This window comes from Chionomys nivalis, chromosome 1, assembly GCF_950005125.1.
Source record: "Chionomys nivalis chromosome 1, mChiNiv1.1, whole genome shotgun sequence".
Lineage (NCBI taxonomy): Eukaryota > Metazoa > Chordata > Mammalia > Rodentia > Cricetidae > Chionomys > Chionomys nivalis.
Window position 1 is genome coordinate 164,439,829 of NC_080086.1, and position 15,954 is coordinate 164,455,782.

The 15,954-nt window shown below is 52.0% G+C and overlaps 1 protein-coding gene across 1 annotated transcript; it reads right to left on the reverse strand.

Moving 5' to 3' along the window:
• Window positions 1-15,618, reverse strand: Clec2l (C-type lectin domain family 2 member L). The gene is made up of 5 exons (XM_057791981.1): window positions 15,210-15,618; window positions 6,373-6,447; window positions 2,642-2,808; window positions 1,726-1,826; window positions 1-692 (listed from the first exon to the last, which is right to left on the reverse strand). Exons 1-5 carry the CDS (start codon window positions 15,388-15,390, stop codon window positions 581-583), a joined length of 636 nt encoding a protein of 211 aa, XP_057647964.1. The 5' UTR covers window positions 15,391-15,618; the 3' UTR covers window positions 1-580.
• Between the last annotated feature and the right edge of the window lie 336 nt (window positions 15,619-15,954).

Consider the following 15,954-nt stretch of genomic DNA (forward strand, 5'->3'; position numbering starts at 1 on the left):
AAACCGTTTATTCCATTAGTGACCAATACACCAGCACCAGAGCACAGCAGGGACCCTGCCTGAGGACCCCGGGAAGGCAGGGAGGACAGAGACAGGGCCTCCAGCCCTGGGCTGTTCTCTGCAAGTTGCTGAGGAAGCTGTGCCTGAGAGAAGCCGCTGGGGAGGGCAGGCGACTGAGCCAAAAGCCAGATAACCCACGTCAGCCCCCCTCTGCCCAGGAGCACCAGGGCTGCAGTGAGGAAGCTTCCAGGCCAAGCCAAGGAAGGATGACCCGTTATACAGAGCCCGGGTGTGTGTTGTTATGTGTGTGTACATGTGTGTGCTTGTGTGTATGGGGGGCAAGATGTCTACACTACTTAGCACATGAGATATAACTGCTAAGCCACAGGACCTGCCTGGGGACAAAAGAGACCAGGAACCAGGGCCACAGAGCTCTGGAGCCTTGAGAGGGGACAGTGACAGGGACCACCCTCCCCGCTGCTTCCATTCAGAGAGGGTGGCAGCTCCTGTCGGAAGCAGGTGGTAGAACAGACACTGTCCTTGGGCCGGGGCAGAAGGGCCACCTCTGGCCTGGGCCACATCACGTGTAAGCCATCTTGCTGCACACCCAGGGCCGGGTCGCCAGACACTCTGTTGACACAAGCCTGGTGGGCTCCACGAAGACACACTCGCCCATACCCGAGATGGAGAACCTGTGATGGAAGAGAAAAGATAGAGGGCCCGCTTGCCGATCATCACGGGCGGTCAACAGGCCCTTTGGCTGTCCCTCCCTCCAGTCACCACTGGAGCGTCTTCCAGGACAGACATGGGTGCGCCTTGCTAGCTTAGTCCTCCACTGTTCCAGCTCTGTGCTTCTGGAACGTTCCATGATGAGGAACTGTTCCATACATCTGTCACCAATGCTCCCTGCCTTCCTTATTCTTTTTCTATCTCCTTCTAAGGTCAGCTCCAAGGTGCCCAATTCAGAGCTGCCCTCTGCCCACCTCACCTCCCACAGAATCCTGTTTGCAGCATGAGGAAGTGTTTATCACAGCCCTGAGAGGCCATGTCTGGGCACAGTTCTCCATAGGTGGAGTCTGGACTACAAGCTGAAGTGACCTACCTGTTCCTAAGCCTACATTGCCACCACACACACCTTCGCTACCACAATCCACCTCCACAGCCACACTTGCTACCCCCATTGCCCAAGATCGTAGCCAGATCACTTGGCCCACACAACACGGCACCACCATGCACCCAACACTGCCCTCAGGGCACCTGCCCTAGAAGAGGCTGTCGCGGGAAAAGGTGATCAGCAATGCCAGTGGGCAACTGTGTCCAGAGTTCCTATCTTCTGTTGCCACCGTGCATGCGGAACTCGCTACCTACAGAAGGCACGCTTCCCATCATCCCTTGCAACCACGTGCAGAGGCGTGACCATGTTCTGGCCAGCAAGAGAGGCACAGATGGAGTAGTCACAGACAGAAATTATCTGCGCCTTTCACTGAGAAGCTCTGTGTGCGGCCGGGCCACCAATCCAGGTTGGACTGAGAGGGAAATCCAGACACTTTCACAGAGGAAGCCCTGCCACAGATGACCCCCACCCCCACCCCCGACACTTGTCGTAGAGACCTATCCATTCCAGCTAGCGTAAAACCACATGTGTCTGTCAGAGAGCTGCCTCTGGGGCTGACCCCTTCCCTGTTTAAGCTCATCTCTCTCCAAGAAAACGGAGTCTCAGCTCACGTGTCTGGGTCAAACGGATCGCCGTTGACCCAGTGAAAGTCGTCTCCAACTCTGCGCAGGCCAATCCAGGGCTCCCTCCGTGTGAACTTGAACATGAATTCCTGCAAAAGGAAGGAGAGAAAGCCAGGCATGGAGTGCAGTTTTGTCATGGCGGCATGGCCCCAGCCAGGCGCTCTCTGGAGACGCTGGTCCTGCAGAGAGTGATGGGTACTGAGACGGTGTGGTTACTTTGATGGGAGGGTGACAACGGAATCCTGGGCAGTCACTGCTGGAGCAAGACCAGAGCAGCTTCCCGAGCTGGCCACAAATGTCGCCAACAGCCTGCTTCAGTTACAGAGCTGGGAGTTTGGGGATGGTCCGCAGGTAAGATTCCTGGCCAAATCTTACCCACAACAGGTTATCTGACCTGCACTTCTGGGACTTTCTCAGAAACTGACACACAAATATTGTGCAATGCAGACAAACAGAAACTGGCTTTGAGACCCGCTCCTCTTTTAGAAGTGCATGTCTCTGTGCCACGACGTCCAAAATGAGCAAGTGCTAAGGGATTCCGGGCTCTTTAGCCTTTCTATTGGCAAAGCAACTCGAGGTGTGACCTGAGAGGCAGTGCTTGATTTAGATGGTAGGAAATGAGGGTTGTTTTTTTTTTTTTTTTTTTTTTTTTTTTTTTTTTTTTTTACAAAGTGTGTTCACAGCTTCTAATCCATCCTCTGAATACTGAGTTAAGCTCAGCCAACCAGCCTTGGATGGAAGTAGAGGATGGAGGTTTGAGTGATCAGCCCCCAGGGAATTCACCATCGCCCCCTGACTGGATAGTGGCTGAGTAACTGGAGAAGACACCCAGGGGGTCATTCAGCCATTCCACCTGAGTCAGTAGGGGAGCGTGAGGGTCCCTGCTTCTGACCCAGGCGCTCACCAGTTCCTTCTGGCTTTGGACCACAGCCAGCGCTGCCTCGTGGGTTTGGCAGTATTGCCTGCCCGTGTTCCAGTCTCTAGGCTCCTCCGAAAAGTAATAGCATTTCCTTCCGTAGAGCAGCCAGTCCTCTGGGCAGGGCGTCTCACACTTGATGCAGCCCTTGGAAGCTGTAGGGAGGGAGAAGGGGCTGAGTGTCTCCCAGTGTGCCTGGCCACTGCCATGTTCCCCGTGTGCCTTGGTCACCGCTGTGTCCCCTGGCCTCTTCCCACGGCTCCCTCCCTCTGTCTGGACTTCAGTGCCCTTCAGAGACACTGCTGAAGTCACTGTGCCCCAGGGAGGAGTTCCAGATGAAATAAACAGCAGGAGGCACGGAACAGCAAGGTGGTCAGTGTGTTATCATGGGGGCAGCAGAGGGGCAAACCCAAGGAAAGATCTCCCCCTTAACCCTAGGAACTCAGACCAGAAGGAACCTGAAATTCACATCTCTGTAGCCAGGGTGGGAGACTCTGGCAGGACAGTGTGCCTTTTCATAACCACACTCTCCCTCTCTAGCTAGCTCCACTACCCTGTTCACCACTGAACTTCTAGGAAATTCCTTTTAGATTTGAGTCCTGAACCAGGTGGATGGCTCACTCAGTGAATAATGACATTTTGCCTCCAAGTCTGACAACTTGAGTTGCATCCCTGGGACCCATCCTGCACATTGTCCCCTGACATCTACACCCTTATCCCAGCACGAAACCTAAGTGTAAAAGGTATTATTTTAAATGGGGACTGGAGAGATGGCTCAGAGATAAAAAAAACTTGCTGTTCTTTCAAACAACCTGGGTTCAATTCCCAGCACTCACATGGCAGCTCACAACTGTCTATAACTCCAGTTCCAGGGGATCCCATGCCCTCTTTGGTCCTCCATAGTTCAGACACACACACACAGAGAGAGAGACATACACACACTATTCTGGGAAAGCAGTTCAGAAAGTTCACCAACCCTCCAAGACCTCTTTGTCATGTGCTAACTTACATTTTGCATCTCCTGGAGACCAGAAGACAGGTTAATCCGAATCCAGGAATTTGTTTGGCTTTGCTTTATGCATTTCTCCTTCTCTTGGGCTCATCTGAGGTTTGGTTTGGTTTGGTTTGACTATTTAGCTCTGGCTGGCCTGTACCTCACTATGTATACCAGGTTGGTCTCAAACTCAGAGATCTGCTTGCCTCTGCCGCCCATGTTCATGAATTAAAATCATGAGTTCATGGTACCTAGCTCATTTGAAGTTTTTTGGGTTTTTTTTGTTTGTTTGTTTTTGTTTTTGTTTTGTTTTTTCTTTTGGTTTTTCTAGAAAGGGTTTCTCTGTGGCTTTGGAGCCTGTCCTGGAACTAGCTCTTGTAGACCAGGCTGGTCTCGAACTCACAGAGATCCACCTGCCTCTGCCTCCCGAGTGCTGGGATTAAAGGCGTGCGCCACCACCGCCCGGCTCATTTGAAGTTTTATAGATAAGCTTTAGTTTTGAATTTTGACACAGTTTCATGTAACCAAAGCTGACTGTGGCAGTTTGAATGTAATTGGCACTCATAGGCTTATAGGGAGTGGCACTATTAGGTGTGGCATTGTTGGTGTAGGTGTGGCCTTGTTGGAGAAAGCATGTCACTGTGGGGGTGGACTGTGAGGTGTCCTGTGCTCAAGCTATGCCCAGTGTCTCAGTTCACTTCCTGTTGCCTGTGGATCACAGATGCAGATATAGAACTCTCAGCTCCTTCTCCAGCACCACGTCTGCCTGCATGCCACCATGTCCCCCCATGATGACACTGGACTAAACCTCTGAACTGTAAGCCAGCCACAATTAAATGTTTTCCTTTGTAAGAGTTGCCATGGTCATGGCGTCTCTCCAGAGCAACAGAAACCCTAAGACACTGACCTCAAATTCTCTAAGGCTGACCTTGAGCTCTTGCCTCTACCTCTCCAGTCTGGGATACCAGGTGTGTGCCACTATCCAGTCCTTAAAGGTAAATTTTGTCTTGATTGTTTTCTCCTTTGATCGTGTGAAATGGTAAAAACTGCAAATTCCATGAAGATGTGTTTTTTCTTCATATAAATGATTAATTAAAATATCGATTAAGATGGGGCCAAGAACACAGCATACTACTCAAGGGGCTGCACTGTCCTGAGGACCTACCACCACACGGACACTGACACACCACTGCACACTCTCTGAGCACACCTAAGCCCTGACTCAGGCCCACTTGGGAGGAATGTCCACAGTGTAGCCTCCTCCCTGGGCTCTCCTGAGAGACACCAAAGCCGTTTCCACACATTCCCTGACCTGCTGATCCAGAACACGAATGAAGGGAAAATAATTCCTTTCGCAACCTTATTCCAGCCAAAGTTAATCTGGCCGTGGTGTCCTCAGTCCACCTGCAAACACATTCAGACCCTCTGCTCGTCCAGCAAGTTGGACGAGGGAGATCTTAGTAGAGACTGATAGGGAGTGGATTTTCACCACTTTAGTGAGGCGACCCACTCCTGGTCGACTGCTTTCTAAAGATTAAAGAGGCTGGAGAGATGGCTCAGTGACTGAAAGGAGAGAACCAAATTCAGTTCCCGACACTCACGTGAGGCAGCTCAGAACTGCCTATAACTCCAGCGCCAGGGGATCTGATGCCCTCTTCCGGTCTACACACACACACACACACACACACACACACGGGAACACACACACAAACATAAAATAATAAAAATAAATGCTTAAGGGTTGAGGACAAGAGGGTGGGGGTGTAGTTCAGCTGACAGGGCGCTTGCCTAGCATGCACAAGGCCGAGTCCGGTCCCCAGTAGTGGCACACACTAGACAAACCTGGTGTGGCACAGAATACCCTTAATCTCAGCACTGGGGAGGTCGAGGCAGTCAGACCAGGAGTTCAGAGCCAGCCTCAACAACACAGGGAGTTCAAGGTCAACCCGGGCTACATCAGCGCTTGTCTCACAAAGGAGAAGAGGAGGAAGAAGAAAAGCCTCAATCACTTGAGCAAACTCCACAGAGGCCAAGACATTTCCCCAGAAGTCTCCCCAGAGCACACAATCCCTGTGGGGAGCCTCCCCTGCCCCCTCTTTACCTCCGGAGCCCATTCACGACTACACAGAACTCCATCTTTGTGAGCCTCTCCCCCTTAAAAACGTTTCCCGTGTAGCATCCAGAGTATTCCACTCCAAAGGATGCCTCTTTGGCATATGGATGATTTTGAGCTAAATACAACTGAGAATCAAAAAATGCAGGGGAAGCTCCCTTCTCCCTCCCTCCCTCCCTCTCTCCATCCTTCCCTCCCTATCTCTCCCTTGTCCCCACCCCACGCCGGTTCTCAGTCTAGGATCTTACATATAGCAAAGTTCATTAAGTGTTGAATGAATGTGATATTTAAAGTCTCATATTGCCAAATTGTCACCTCTAAGAGGCTTGCCTGCCTAGCCTAGAATGCCCATGGCATTTATGAACTAATTCCTTGGTACCATTGCTTCCTACCTGGCCAATAAATGGGACATGCATGGTCCATGTGGAAGTGTATTATTTCAGGCTACAATTACATTAACAACCAACCACTTCTAATTTACTGTGTGCCTCCCCCGTAATCTGATACATGGAGGAATGTGCCTAGCTAGGCATGCTGGGACCAGGCATGCACACTGGTCCACATAGCACACACAGGTGTGTGCTGCTCACACACTCTGACGTGCACACTCACCCAAGATGCTCATCACCACCAGAATGGCGAACAGGAGAACCGCAATGGCCCCCAGCAGCAGGCGTGTGGTGGTATCTAAGGAGACAAACGGGTCAGTACCAGCTGCCACCTGTTGTCCTGTCACCAGCTCCCAGCGCCGTCCCCAAGTCCTAACAGCAAGAGCCTTATGGGGTGGAACTGAGCAAGAGCTGGAAGCAGCCCTCAGGGTGACGGTGATGGCCCCAGCCCTTTGAGACTCTCTTCAGGACCATGGTCTCAGTTTTGTCACCCCTACTGCCCACAGACTCCTGTGGTGGTCACAGATTTCTGACCTGGGCTCCCCTATTGTTTTTCCAGCACCTTCCAGGCTTCACCCATTCTACCCTCACAGCCTGCGACAGGGTGTCTGCTCCCCTGGTCCTCCCCCTCCACCCCATACCTCCTGGCATGCTGCCCACCCCTCTACCATCTGTCACCCTTCACCCACTCTTCCAGGTCCTCCTTACTTTTATCTCCACTTAAGATGCTTATGGTAATAAAGGAAACCTTTCAGACCTAAAACAGAGGGTTTTCTTATTTTATTGTGATACGGGTTTATGTGTGATAGATATATCACACATCATAAAATTTACCATTTTAACCATTTTAGGTGCTTAATTCATAGCATTAAGTAGCAGGCTAGCGCAGTCATCTGGGTGCGAAAGTTTCAACTCTGTCCGCACCTACTAAATGGTAACTCCCACACCCATCCTACCCACCGCCACTCTGCCTGGTCTTTACGCATTTGCCGGTCCTCCTCACTTCAGGAGTGAATCTTACAGCGCCTTTTCTTTGGTGTCAGGCCTATTTCACCTAACACGTTTTCAAGTCTCATCCATGTCATAGCATGGGACAGAACCTTACTCCTGTTTATGGTTCATCATTTCACTCTATGGATATATCACATTCGGTCCATCCACTTGTGATGGTTAGTCTTAATGGTTAACGGGAGACAATCTAACCCACCCAGGAAGGGTTTCAGTAAGCGACTGTTCATGCTAGGCAGGGCCTGACTGTGGGGGTTGCTCTGGCTGTGTTCACTGTCATAAGGGTCAGCGCCCTGGAAGGGGCACTCCTCCCTGCTTTGGGCTCCTGCTTCAGTTGTGTAAGTGTAGAACACGTGTGTTGAGCAGTAGGCATGCATGCGTCTCTTTCTCTCCGCCCGTAATTGAGGCTGTGACCAGCTGCTTCAGGCGTTGCCTTGACTTCCCCGCAGTGATGTCTCTCTCTGCTCTAGTGGACAACTGATGGCCCCCGCAACCTGGAAACTCATGTCTGTCAGTGCCGGAAAAGTTTTCGTTAATTACATCATGCATGGTTTCTTCTCCCTCATTTTCTGATTTCCTCCTAAAAGTGAAAGCCTTCACATGTCTGAGCTCTTAAACTGGCCCTCCTCCTTCCCTCCCCTCCCCACCCGCTCCCCATCTCTACCGCTTTGGTTTATTTCTGGGAAGATGTCTTCAACTCCACCCTCTCACCCTTCTCCCAGGTTTTCCACTCTGCAATGATAATTTAAGGTGTCTGGGGTTTGTCCTCTCTTAAAGCAGCCTACCGTTGGTTTACACTGTGATAGTTTCTCTGATGGCCCTGCTGCCAGTTCCTCCAGCAGACAAGAGCGAGAAGACTGTGAGCTTCTCCCTACAGAGTCTTTCAAGACGCTTATTCCGATTCCTGGAGGGGCGTGGGTATTGTTCACAGCTAAGGCAGGAGAACAAAAGAGTTCCCTGGAGCCTCCGAGTCCACTGCTATCTGTTGGAGCATGGCAGGGGCTCTGGCTGGTTGATCTGGGGCTGTTAAATTCCTTGGCTTTTCCCCCACGTGGATTGGCATCTCTGGAGGAACCGTTTCTGTTCCCTTGCTGTGGCAATAACTTGGAGACAGCTCTTCCCAAGAAGGCTCGGAGCGTGCCCTCCACACTTTGAAAGTGAGCTCCAAAGCCTGCTCCTTGTATGGTCCTGTATAACAGCTCTGATTCTTGAGAATGTTACCTCAAGTTCCTGCCAGAAATGGGGACGGACTATTTAGATCTGGATCCATACCTCTGAAAGACATTCCGCACCCCTCTTCCTGTTTTCTGCCCATATTCCACCATGCCCCGTCCCTGAGCACGGGGATCCTCACGTGTGGCCCCTGTGGTTTCTCTGCTGCCTGGTCTTTCGCAGGTGGCCTAAGTCCGTTAGCTCTCAGCCCCTGTCTCACAAGCTCTTACCTCCAGTTCTCACTGTGATCAGCACTTAAATGTCCCTCTACTGTTTGTTAGCAGGTCTCGAAAGGGAAAGAGAGGGCAATTCCGTATTCAGTGGACCTGTGAGACTCACAAACATTTTGGAATCATTTCTTTGAGTAAGGTCTACGCACCAGCAGAAATTCGCTGGCCTCCACAGAGGTCTCCGGTGTCTACGCTGTCCTGTACCAGGGGTTTATGCTGGATTTCTCTACTAAGCTGGATTCCTCATGGGGTCAACACTGAGCTCCACTGGACCCTACGCTGGGTTCCTCTAGAGCAATGGCTCTCTCTCAACCAGTGGGTCGGGATGCCTTGGGGGGCGTCAAACGACCCTTTCTCAGGGGTCATCTAAGACCATCAGCAATTCATAAAAGTAGCAAAATGCAGTTATAAAGCAGCAATAAAAATATTTTTATGATCTGGGAGGTGGTAGTACATGCCTTTAATCCCAGCATTTAATTTAATTGGGATGCAGAAGCAGGTGGACTTCTGTGAGCGCGAGGCCAGCCTGATCTACAGAGTTAGTCCTAGGACAGCCAAGACTACACAAAGAAACCCTGTCTCAAAAAACAAAATAATAATAATTTTATATTTGGGGGTCACCACAGCATGAGGAACTGTATTAAAGGGCCACAGCGTTAGCAAGGTTGAGAACCACTGCTCTATAGACTTACCCTGGGCTGTTGTATTCCTCCACAGTTCTACACCGGGGCATCCAGGGTCCAACAACAGTTTCCTCCAGGGGTCTACGCTTGTCTCTTCCAGGGGCTCCACTGGGCTCCACCAATGGGATCTAGACTAGGACCTCCCAGGGGTCTGCACTGGGCTCAGCCTATGCTGGGCTCTATCAGGAGTCTACATTATATTCCTTCTGGAGTCTATGCTGGGGTTTGCTAGAGGCCTACACTAAGTTCCTCCAGGGATCTCTTCTGGGTTTAGGGTCTATGCTGAGCTCCAGGGGCAGGGGCTACACTGGGTTCCTCCAGAAGTCTATGCTGGGTTCCTCTGGGGGAACTAAGCCACATTTCTCAGGGCGTCTACATTGACTTCTACTGGGGCCTACATTGGGTTCCTCCAGGGGTCCACACTGGGTTCTTCCAGGGGTCCATGCCGGTTATCCTCTGGGATCCTTCAGGGGTCTATGCTGGGGCCCTCCTGCAGCCTACACTAGATTTCTTGAGGGGTCAAACCTGTGGACTGAGTTACCCACGGAGAACCCAGCATCTGAAATCACTTCCGGGGTTCATATCCATCCTCTGACCCTTTCTGAATGTGGACACACAGAAGTCACCGAGCATCTATTCTGCCCCACCGCCCCCATGTCAGCATCTACCTCTCAGGTGTTTATGTCAGTGTACACAGGGCTGTCCCTCTCTGTGGGTCCGTATCCACACACTCAACCAGCTCTAGACTGATATGAGAAAAATTCACATCAGTACTGAACAGGTGCAGACTTTCATGTCATATTGTTTTTCCTTAAACAATACAGAATAGCAACGAAGTACATAGCCTTTACATTTATTTGATATTATAGTGACTTTAGACATGTTTAAAGTGTATGAGACGATGTGAGCCGATTCGGTGCAAATATGCCATTTGGTCTCAGGCACCTGAGCATCCTTGGATCTTGGGGTCTGATGAAGGTTTCAGGTACTGATGCCCTGTGGCTGCTGAGGGAGGACGGTAGAGTGCTTCGAACTGTGTCCAACACAGTGAGTGTTGACCAGCCCAGAGCACCTATTGACCAGCCCCGAGCACATTGTCATAAGGCCAGCAGGACTCGGCCATTGCGTTGCCTAATACAGACTAGGATTCAACACTGAACACGGTATTCTCAGTCAGCCTTACAATTCAATGGAGTTGAAGGAACTTGGTAGAAAAGGAGAGTGTGCGTATATGCCCCTACCATCACTAAAGACCCTCTTCACTTCTTCATAGGGATGCTTTCTCTAAACCATGCAGCGTGGACAGAAGAAGGACACTATGCTGGCTGGCCTTATGACAACGTGACACAAACTAGTCATCTGAAAGAAGGGAACTTTGAGAAAATGCCTCCATAAGACCCTGCTGGAGTTGCAGGGCAGTGGTGGTGGCGCACGCCTTTAATCCCAGTACTTGGGAGGCAAAGACTGGCAGATCTCTTTGAGTTCGAGGCCAGCCTGGTCTACAGAGAGAGTTCCAGGACAGGCTCCAGAGCTACACAGAGAAACTCTGTCCCAAAACAAAACAAAAAAGATCCAGATATATAGCATTTTCTTAATTAGTGATTGATGGGGGAGGGCATAGCCCATTATGGGTAGTGCCATCCCTGGATTGGTGGTCCTGGGTTCTATAAGAAAGCAGACTGAGCAAGCCACAGGGAGCAAGCCAGTAAGCAGCTCTCCTCCATGGCCTCTGCATCAGTTCCTACCTCCCAGTTCCTGCCCTGTTTGGGTTCCTGTCCTTGACTTCCTGTGATGATGAATAGTGATGTGTCAAATAAAGCCTCTCCTCCCCAAGGTGCTTTTGGTCACAGTGCTTCACGGCAGCAATAGAACCCCTAACACAGACACCATAGGACTCCCAACACACTGTTCGCTGTCTGCCCTCCTGATGCCCGAGGCTGGATAGTTGGAGTCCATGTGGTATATACTTCCTCAGATTGCATAACTAAGGTGCCATCACCTGGATGGCTTCAAAAGGTATCCTCTCGCAGTTATGAAAACCAGAAGTCCAAAAGTTGAGGTGTTGGCAGGACCATGCTGCCTTCGAAGGCCTCAGGGAAAGCCTTCTTGGCTCATCCTAGCTCCTGGAGTTTTGCTGAAAGCCCTTGGCTCATGACTTTACCATCTAAGCCTCAGTCACTCTTAGCACGTGGCCTTCCAGGGTATAGCTGTGTCTGTCTAAGGACACCAGTTCACACTGGATTAGGACCTGCTAACTCCATTCTGACTTTCTCTTAACTAATCACACCTGCCAGAACTACAATTCCACCCAAGGGCACATTCTGCAGTCCTGGAGTTAGGGTTCACCGTGGCCCCTGTGGTGTGAACACAGCCCAGCTTTTCACAGGCACCTAACTCACAGTCATCCCATCGTGCAATGGCCTGTCCAGATACGCTCGAGTTTACGGTGCAGGTTATCCGGGCTTCTAAATGAGGATGATTTGGCCTAATATTAGAAAGGACAACTAGAAACCACTGACTCTTCGTACCTCAGATACCCCTCGTACCCACATCCCCAAAAAAAGCACTTGGCTGACGTCTAAACCATCCAGGGTACAGCCTGGCCAGCCATAATCCTGATTGTTTTAAAATGCTCAAATGTGAAGCTTGGTAATTTTTAAAATTTTAGGTAGCTTTTGCCAAATGCATGTGTGTGGTTTTGATCAGGAAGTTGTGGGTTTGTACCTAATAAAAAAAAAACTTTCAACATTAAAAATTCAGAATTGGTGACCACTGAGAAATCTATATAGCCTGAGGTAAGTGGAGTCACTCTGTCCCCTCTCTCTTACCCCAGAACACTTTGCCCCACTCTCAGGCCCAAGGCTAGAAATAGCCCATCTTGAACCATCTTCAGTGTTTCCAGACCCCAGCGGGGCAGGGTCAGCTTTCCCAGCCTTCACCTGGAAGGACAGACTCACACCCACAGGGAAAGCAGCCTTCACCGGACCAACCAATGTCTGCTTTCTGTTTGAGAACTAACGGGTCACTGAGGACTGTCTTCTAGACCGCCGCCTTCTGACTGGAGCTCTCCAATTCTCTCAAGCTGTGAGAAGGGAAAAGCTGCCCCTCCTGAGGGTGGCAGACTCTTCGGAGGGACCAGGAGAGGAGAGCTGTGTGCTCAGAAAGCGCAGCAGGATTCTGTCCAGTTAGCCTCTCTGAGCCAGTGTCCTTGATGGCACCAGAAAAGAAGCAAGCTTTTCATACCAGAAGGCCAGTGGCAAATCCCATGGCGGTTTCATGTGTTCGCAGCCAGTGTGTCCTTGAGTGAGATATTCAAGACTCTCACTCCCCGCATCCTGTCCAGTGCTGATCGCCTCATTAGGGCAGAGATGAGAGTTAAATGGTAACTAAGGTACACACCCAACTCTATGGGTGGGTGACGGCTGCTTGGGGCAAAGTTAGATCAGGGTGCAGGTATCTCTGGGGGCTCAGTTACATCATTCCAGAAGCTTCCCTTTTCTCTTCAAGATAAGGACCAGCCTAAACAGGGCTGCAAGCCCACTGGGACCCCAGGACCAGATCTTGCTGTGTGTCGTGTATCATTAAGAGAACTAAAGTGCCGGGCAAGAGCATCCTCAAGGACAACCTCAAAGGACTCTGGCTGGGCGGCTGCTCCCCTGCTGTTTTCCTCACCCAGGCTGTGAGGTTCTGTGTTCAGGGAGCTGGGAAGGTACCGCCACAACAGAACCTACACTCCAGACCTCTCTCTGATTAGCACTGCGAGGTAGAAATCGTGACATGACCCACAGGGTGAGGAAAAAGTACAGCCCACCAGTGGGTGTGGGCGGGTGGCTCAAGCTTGCCAGCTCTTGGCCCCTTACCAAACTGACTCTGCCCTATTTGAACAGCTCTGTGAGGGCTGGATATACCCAGGGCCCAAGAAGGTGTCTTAGCACTGTCAAAAGATTGAACAAGCCAACTCAAAGGTCCCATACAGTGGCAGCCACCTGTGAGGACCAGTCCCTTTGGATGGAGATAGGACATACCCAAGGAACATCGAGAAAACACTCAGAGGGCCAACAGAGCTAAACAGTCCTGTAGAAGAGTCAGCAGGCCAAGACGCTGAGCACCCAAGAGCCATTGGGGGTGGTGCTCTTGTCTGTGCCAGAGACCAAAATAGGACAACGGGGATATCAGTAGGGGCCACGCCATTCAGATGAGACAAGGCTGCATTGCAAGAAGATGCCAAGATGGCCGTGTGCTGGACCACCAGAGAGGGTCTCGCTTCCCTCCTGCCCAGTGTGTAGCCTCTTCTTCAGATGATGGGCAGGACCAGTCAGCCACATGGTAGTAGGAAGGACAAGAGTCAATGTATTCAGGGCCAGAGATGAAGCCAGAGCCAGCCAGCACACTACCCTGAAATAGCCTTACCCAGTGGGGGCAGAGGAAAGGTTAGTAGAGCTGAACCTTTCAAATACTTACAAAAAAGAAGAGGAGGAGGAGGAGGAGGAGGAGGAGGAGGAGGAGGAGGAGGAGAAGGAGAAGGAGAAGGAGAAGGAGAAGGAGAAGAAGAAGAAGAAGAAGAAGAAGAAGAAGAAGAAGAAGAAGAAGAAGAAGAAGAAGAAGAAGAAGACAGATAGCCTAGAGAAGAGAGTGACATCAAATACTGATAGGGGATAAGCTTAGGTCACAGGGAAAACCCAACCACTAGCCAGAAACACACATTCAAGAAGGGTTGGTTGGTCTTTATTCCATCCTAGCTTCCAGTCAGGTTCTCCTTTGTAATAATAGCCTTACTTCTGGGAAAGCCGTCTTTGCCTCCATAGTTCTAACCACTTCGTCAGCGTCTTCACAGCCCACCACAGTCAGTATGCTGCCCTGGCTCACAGCCTTTGGCCAAGGGTCTGCCATGCTCTGCAGTCACCTCATCTTTCTCAGCCTTGTCCCCTCCATACTACAGGTCCCCACCCTCCTCACCCACCATCCTTTCCCTGCTGGTCTTTGCCACGCGGATCTGTCTTCTTAAACCCTGGACAGCTCCTTCAAAGAAGCAAACTCTGTAGCCTGATCTGAGCGGTCCCTCAGATGTATCCGTTCTCATATTCTTTCTCTCCCTTCATCCCTCTTTCCCAATGCCTTCATCAGTATCCGGCATCCTAGGGTTTAGTTATCCACAAGGGACTGGCTAGTTCTAGCCAGCGGCTCTCATTTCTTGACCTGGTACTCCGTCTGTCCCACATCCCTGAAAGACCACCTACTCTGAGATGCCCTCCTCTGACTCTGCTCTACTGGGTAGAAGCCTGAGAAGCATCTGGAAGCTAACCCTCCCTGTGGCCAACTCCAGCATCTCCTGACAGCACCAGTCACCTGAAGGCAACCCAAGTTTCCTGAAAGAGCATGTTTACTTGAAGTCTCTTCGAAACCTCACTGAGTGACTGAGGTCACTCTGAGGTCTCACTGAGCCCGAGGTCACTCCTTCAGCCACTATGACAAGAAGGGATAGATGGCACCCCAAATTCGCTAGGAAGAGCCTCTGGGGATTCCTATTTATCATTCTCATTACCAGCAGAGCGCCCCTCCCACCCCCACAGAGTACAGGCACCATCTCGGGAAACTAGAGCTTTTGCTTTTACGAAGCACTGTTTTCTCTGCTACCGATTCAGGCCACTACTCGCAAGCAAGCGGGACAAGGTGCTTCGCAGCGGACCCACCTAAGGTTTGGAGCCTGGTGCTCCAAGGTCACAGAGGGAGTTGACAGCAAAGGTAAGTCAAGGCTGTGATCAGAAGTGGTCCCCAGCAGCCCCTCTTCCTCCCATGGTGACATCTGCCTGCCCCCGAAATGAATGAATTCTCCGGATCACCCTCCCTTCTGCGAGCTGTCAAGGTGACTCTGGCCACTTCCTGGGTCCCAAGTCGGGGGGCCGGGAAATGGAAGGCTGCGCGCTTACCCTCCAAGGCCGCCTTCCAGCTGGTGCTGCCCTCGTACCCTGACCCCGATCGCCGCAGCAGCCCCTCTGGGCCACGGGCCTCGGCCTCAGCTGGCGAGCGCGGCCTAGGTGCTGCTGGCGCGGGTCGCGAGGCGGGAGGCGGCGGGCGGGTGCGCGCGGGGGGCTCCCGGGTCGGCTCCATGCCGTGGCGCGCGCGCACTCCTGCACCCGGCTGCGGGACCCGGTCCCACGCGCACTCGGCGCTGCTTGCACCCCGCGGGCCTCCCAGGCCGACTCGATGTGCTCCGGGGCCGCGGCGTCCGCAGACCGGGGCTGAGCCCGGCTCCGCGCGCCGGAGCCGCTCTGATCCCCGCTGTGCGCGCCGCAGCCTGCCGCGCCGAGCCCCGCGCGGGGGAGGAGCCGGGACTGCACGGGAGCTGTGACCACGGGCGGGGTTGCGGGGAGGGAGGACAACCCAGGTCACCAGCCCCGCCACCAGGACAGCGACGAGCCTAGGCGCTCCTCCTCCCGAGCCTCCTGGAGGAGAGGGGGACAAGGCCCTGGGAAGGTTGCTCCTGGTGTGACCTGGAGGCAGAGCTTACGAATCGGATCGGATCGGGGCTGAGATTTGACTCCCAGATTCTCAGTAGCTAAGAGAAACATCCCACACTGTCGAACCAAGGTTCAAGGGGACAAGGCAGAGCAGCGCTATCTACTGATTCAGGGACTCCCCCACCTTCTCCCTCCCCTCCGCTCCCTCTCCTGG

Excerpts from the sequence above, each read along its gene's own strand:
- Clec2l (XM_057791981.1), bottom strand. The coding sequence starts at position 15,390 with ATGGAGCCGACCCGGGAGCCCCCCGCGCGCACCCGCCCGCCGCCTCCC. Across the intron at positions 2,809-6,372 it reads GGTGGTGATGAGCATCTTGG|CTTCCAAGGGCTGCATCAAG; the intron begins GTGAGTGTGCAC and ends CCCTCCCTACAG. Across the intron at positions 693-1,725 it reads GATCCGTTTGACCCAGACAC|GTTCTCCATCTCGGGTATGG; the intron begins GTGAGCTGAGAC and ends CTTCCATCACAG.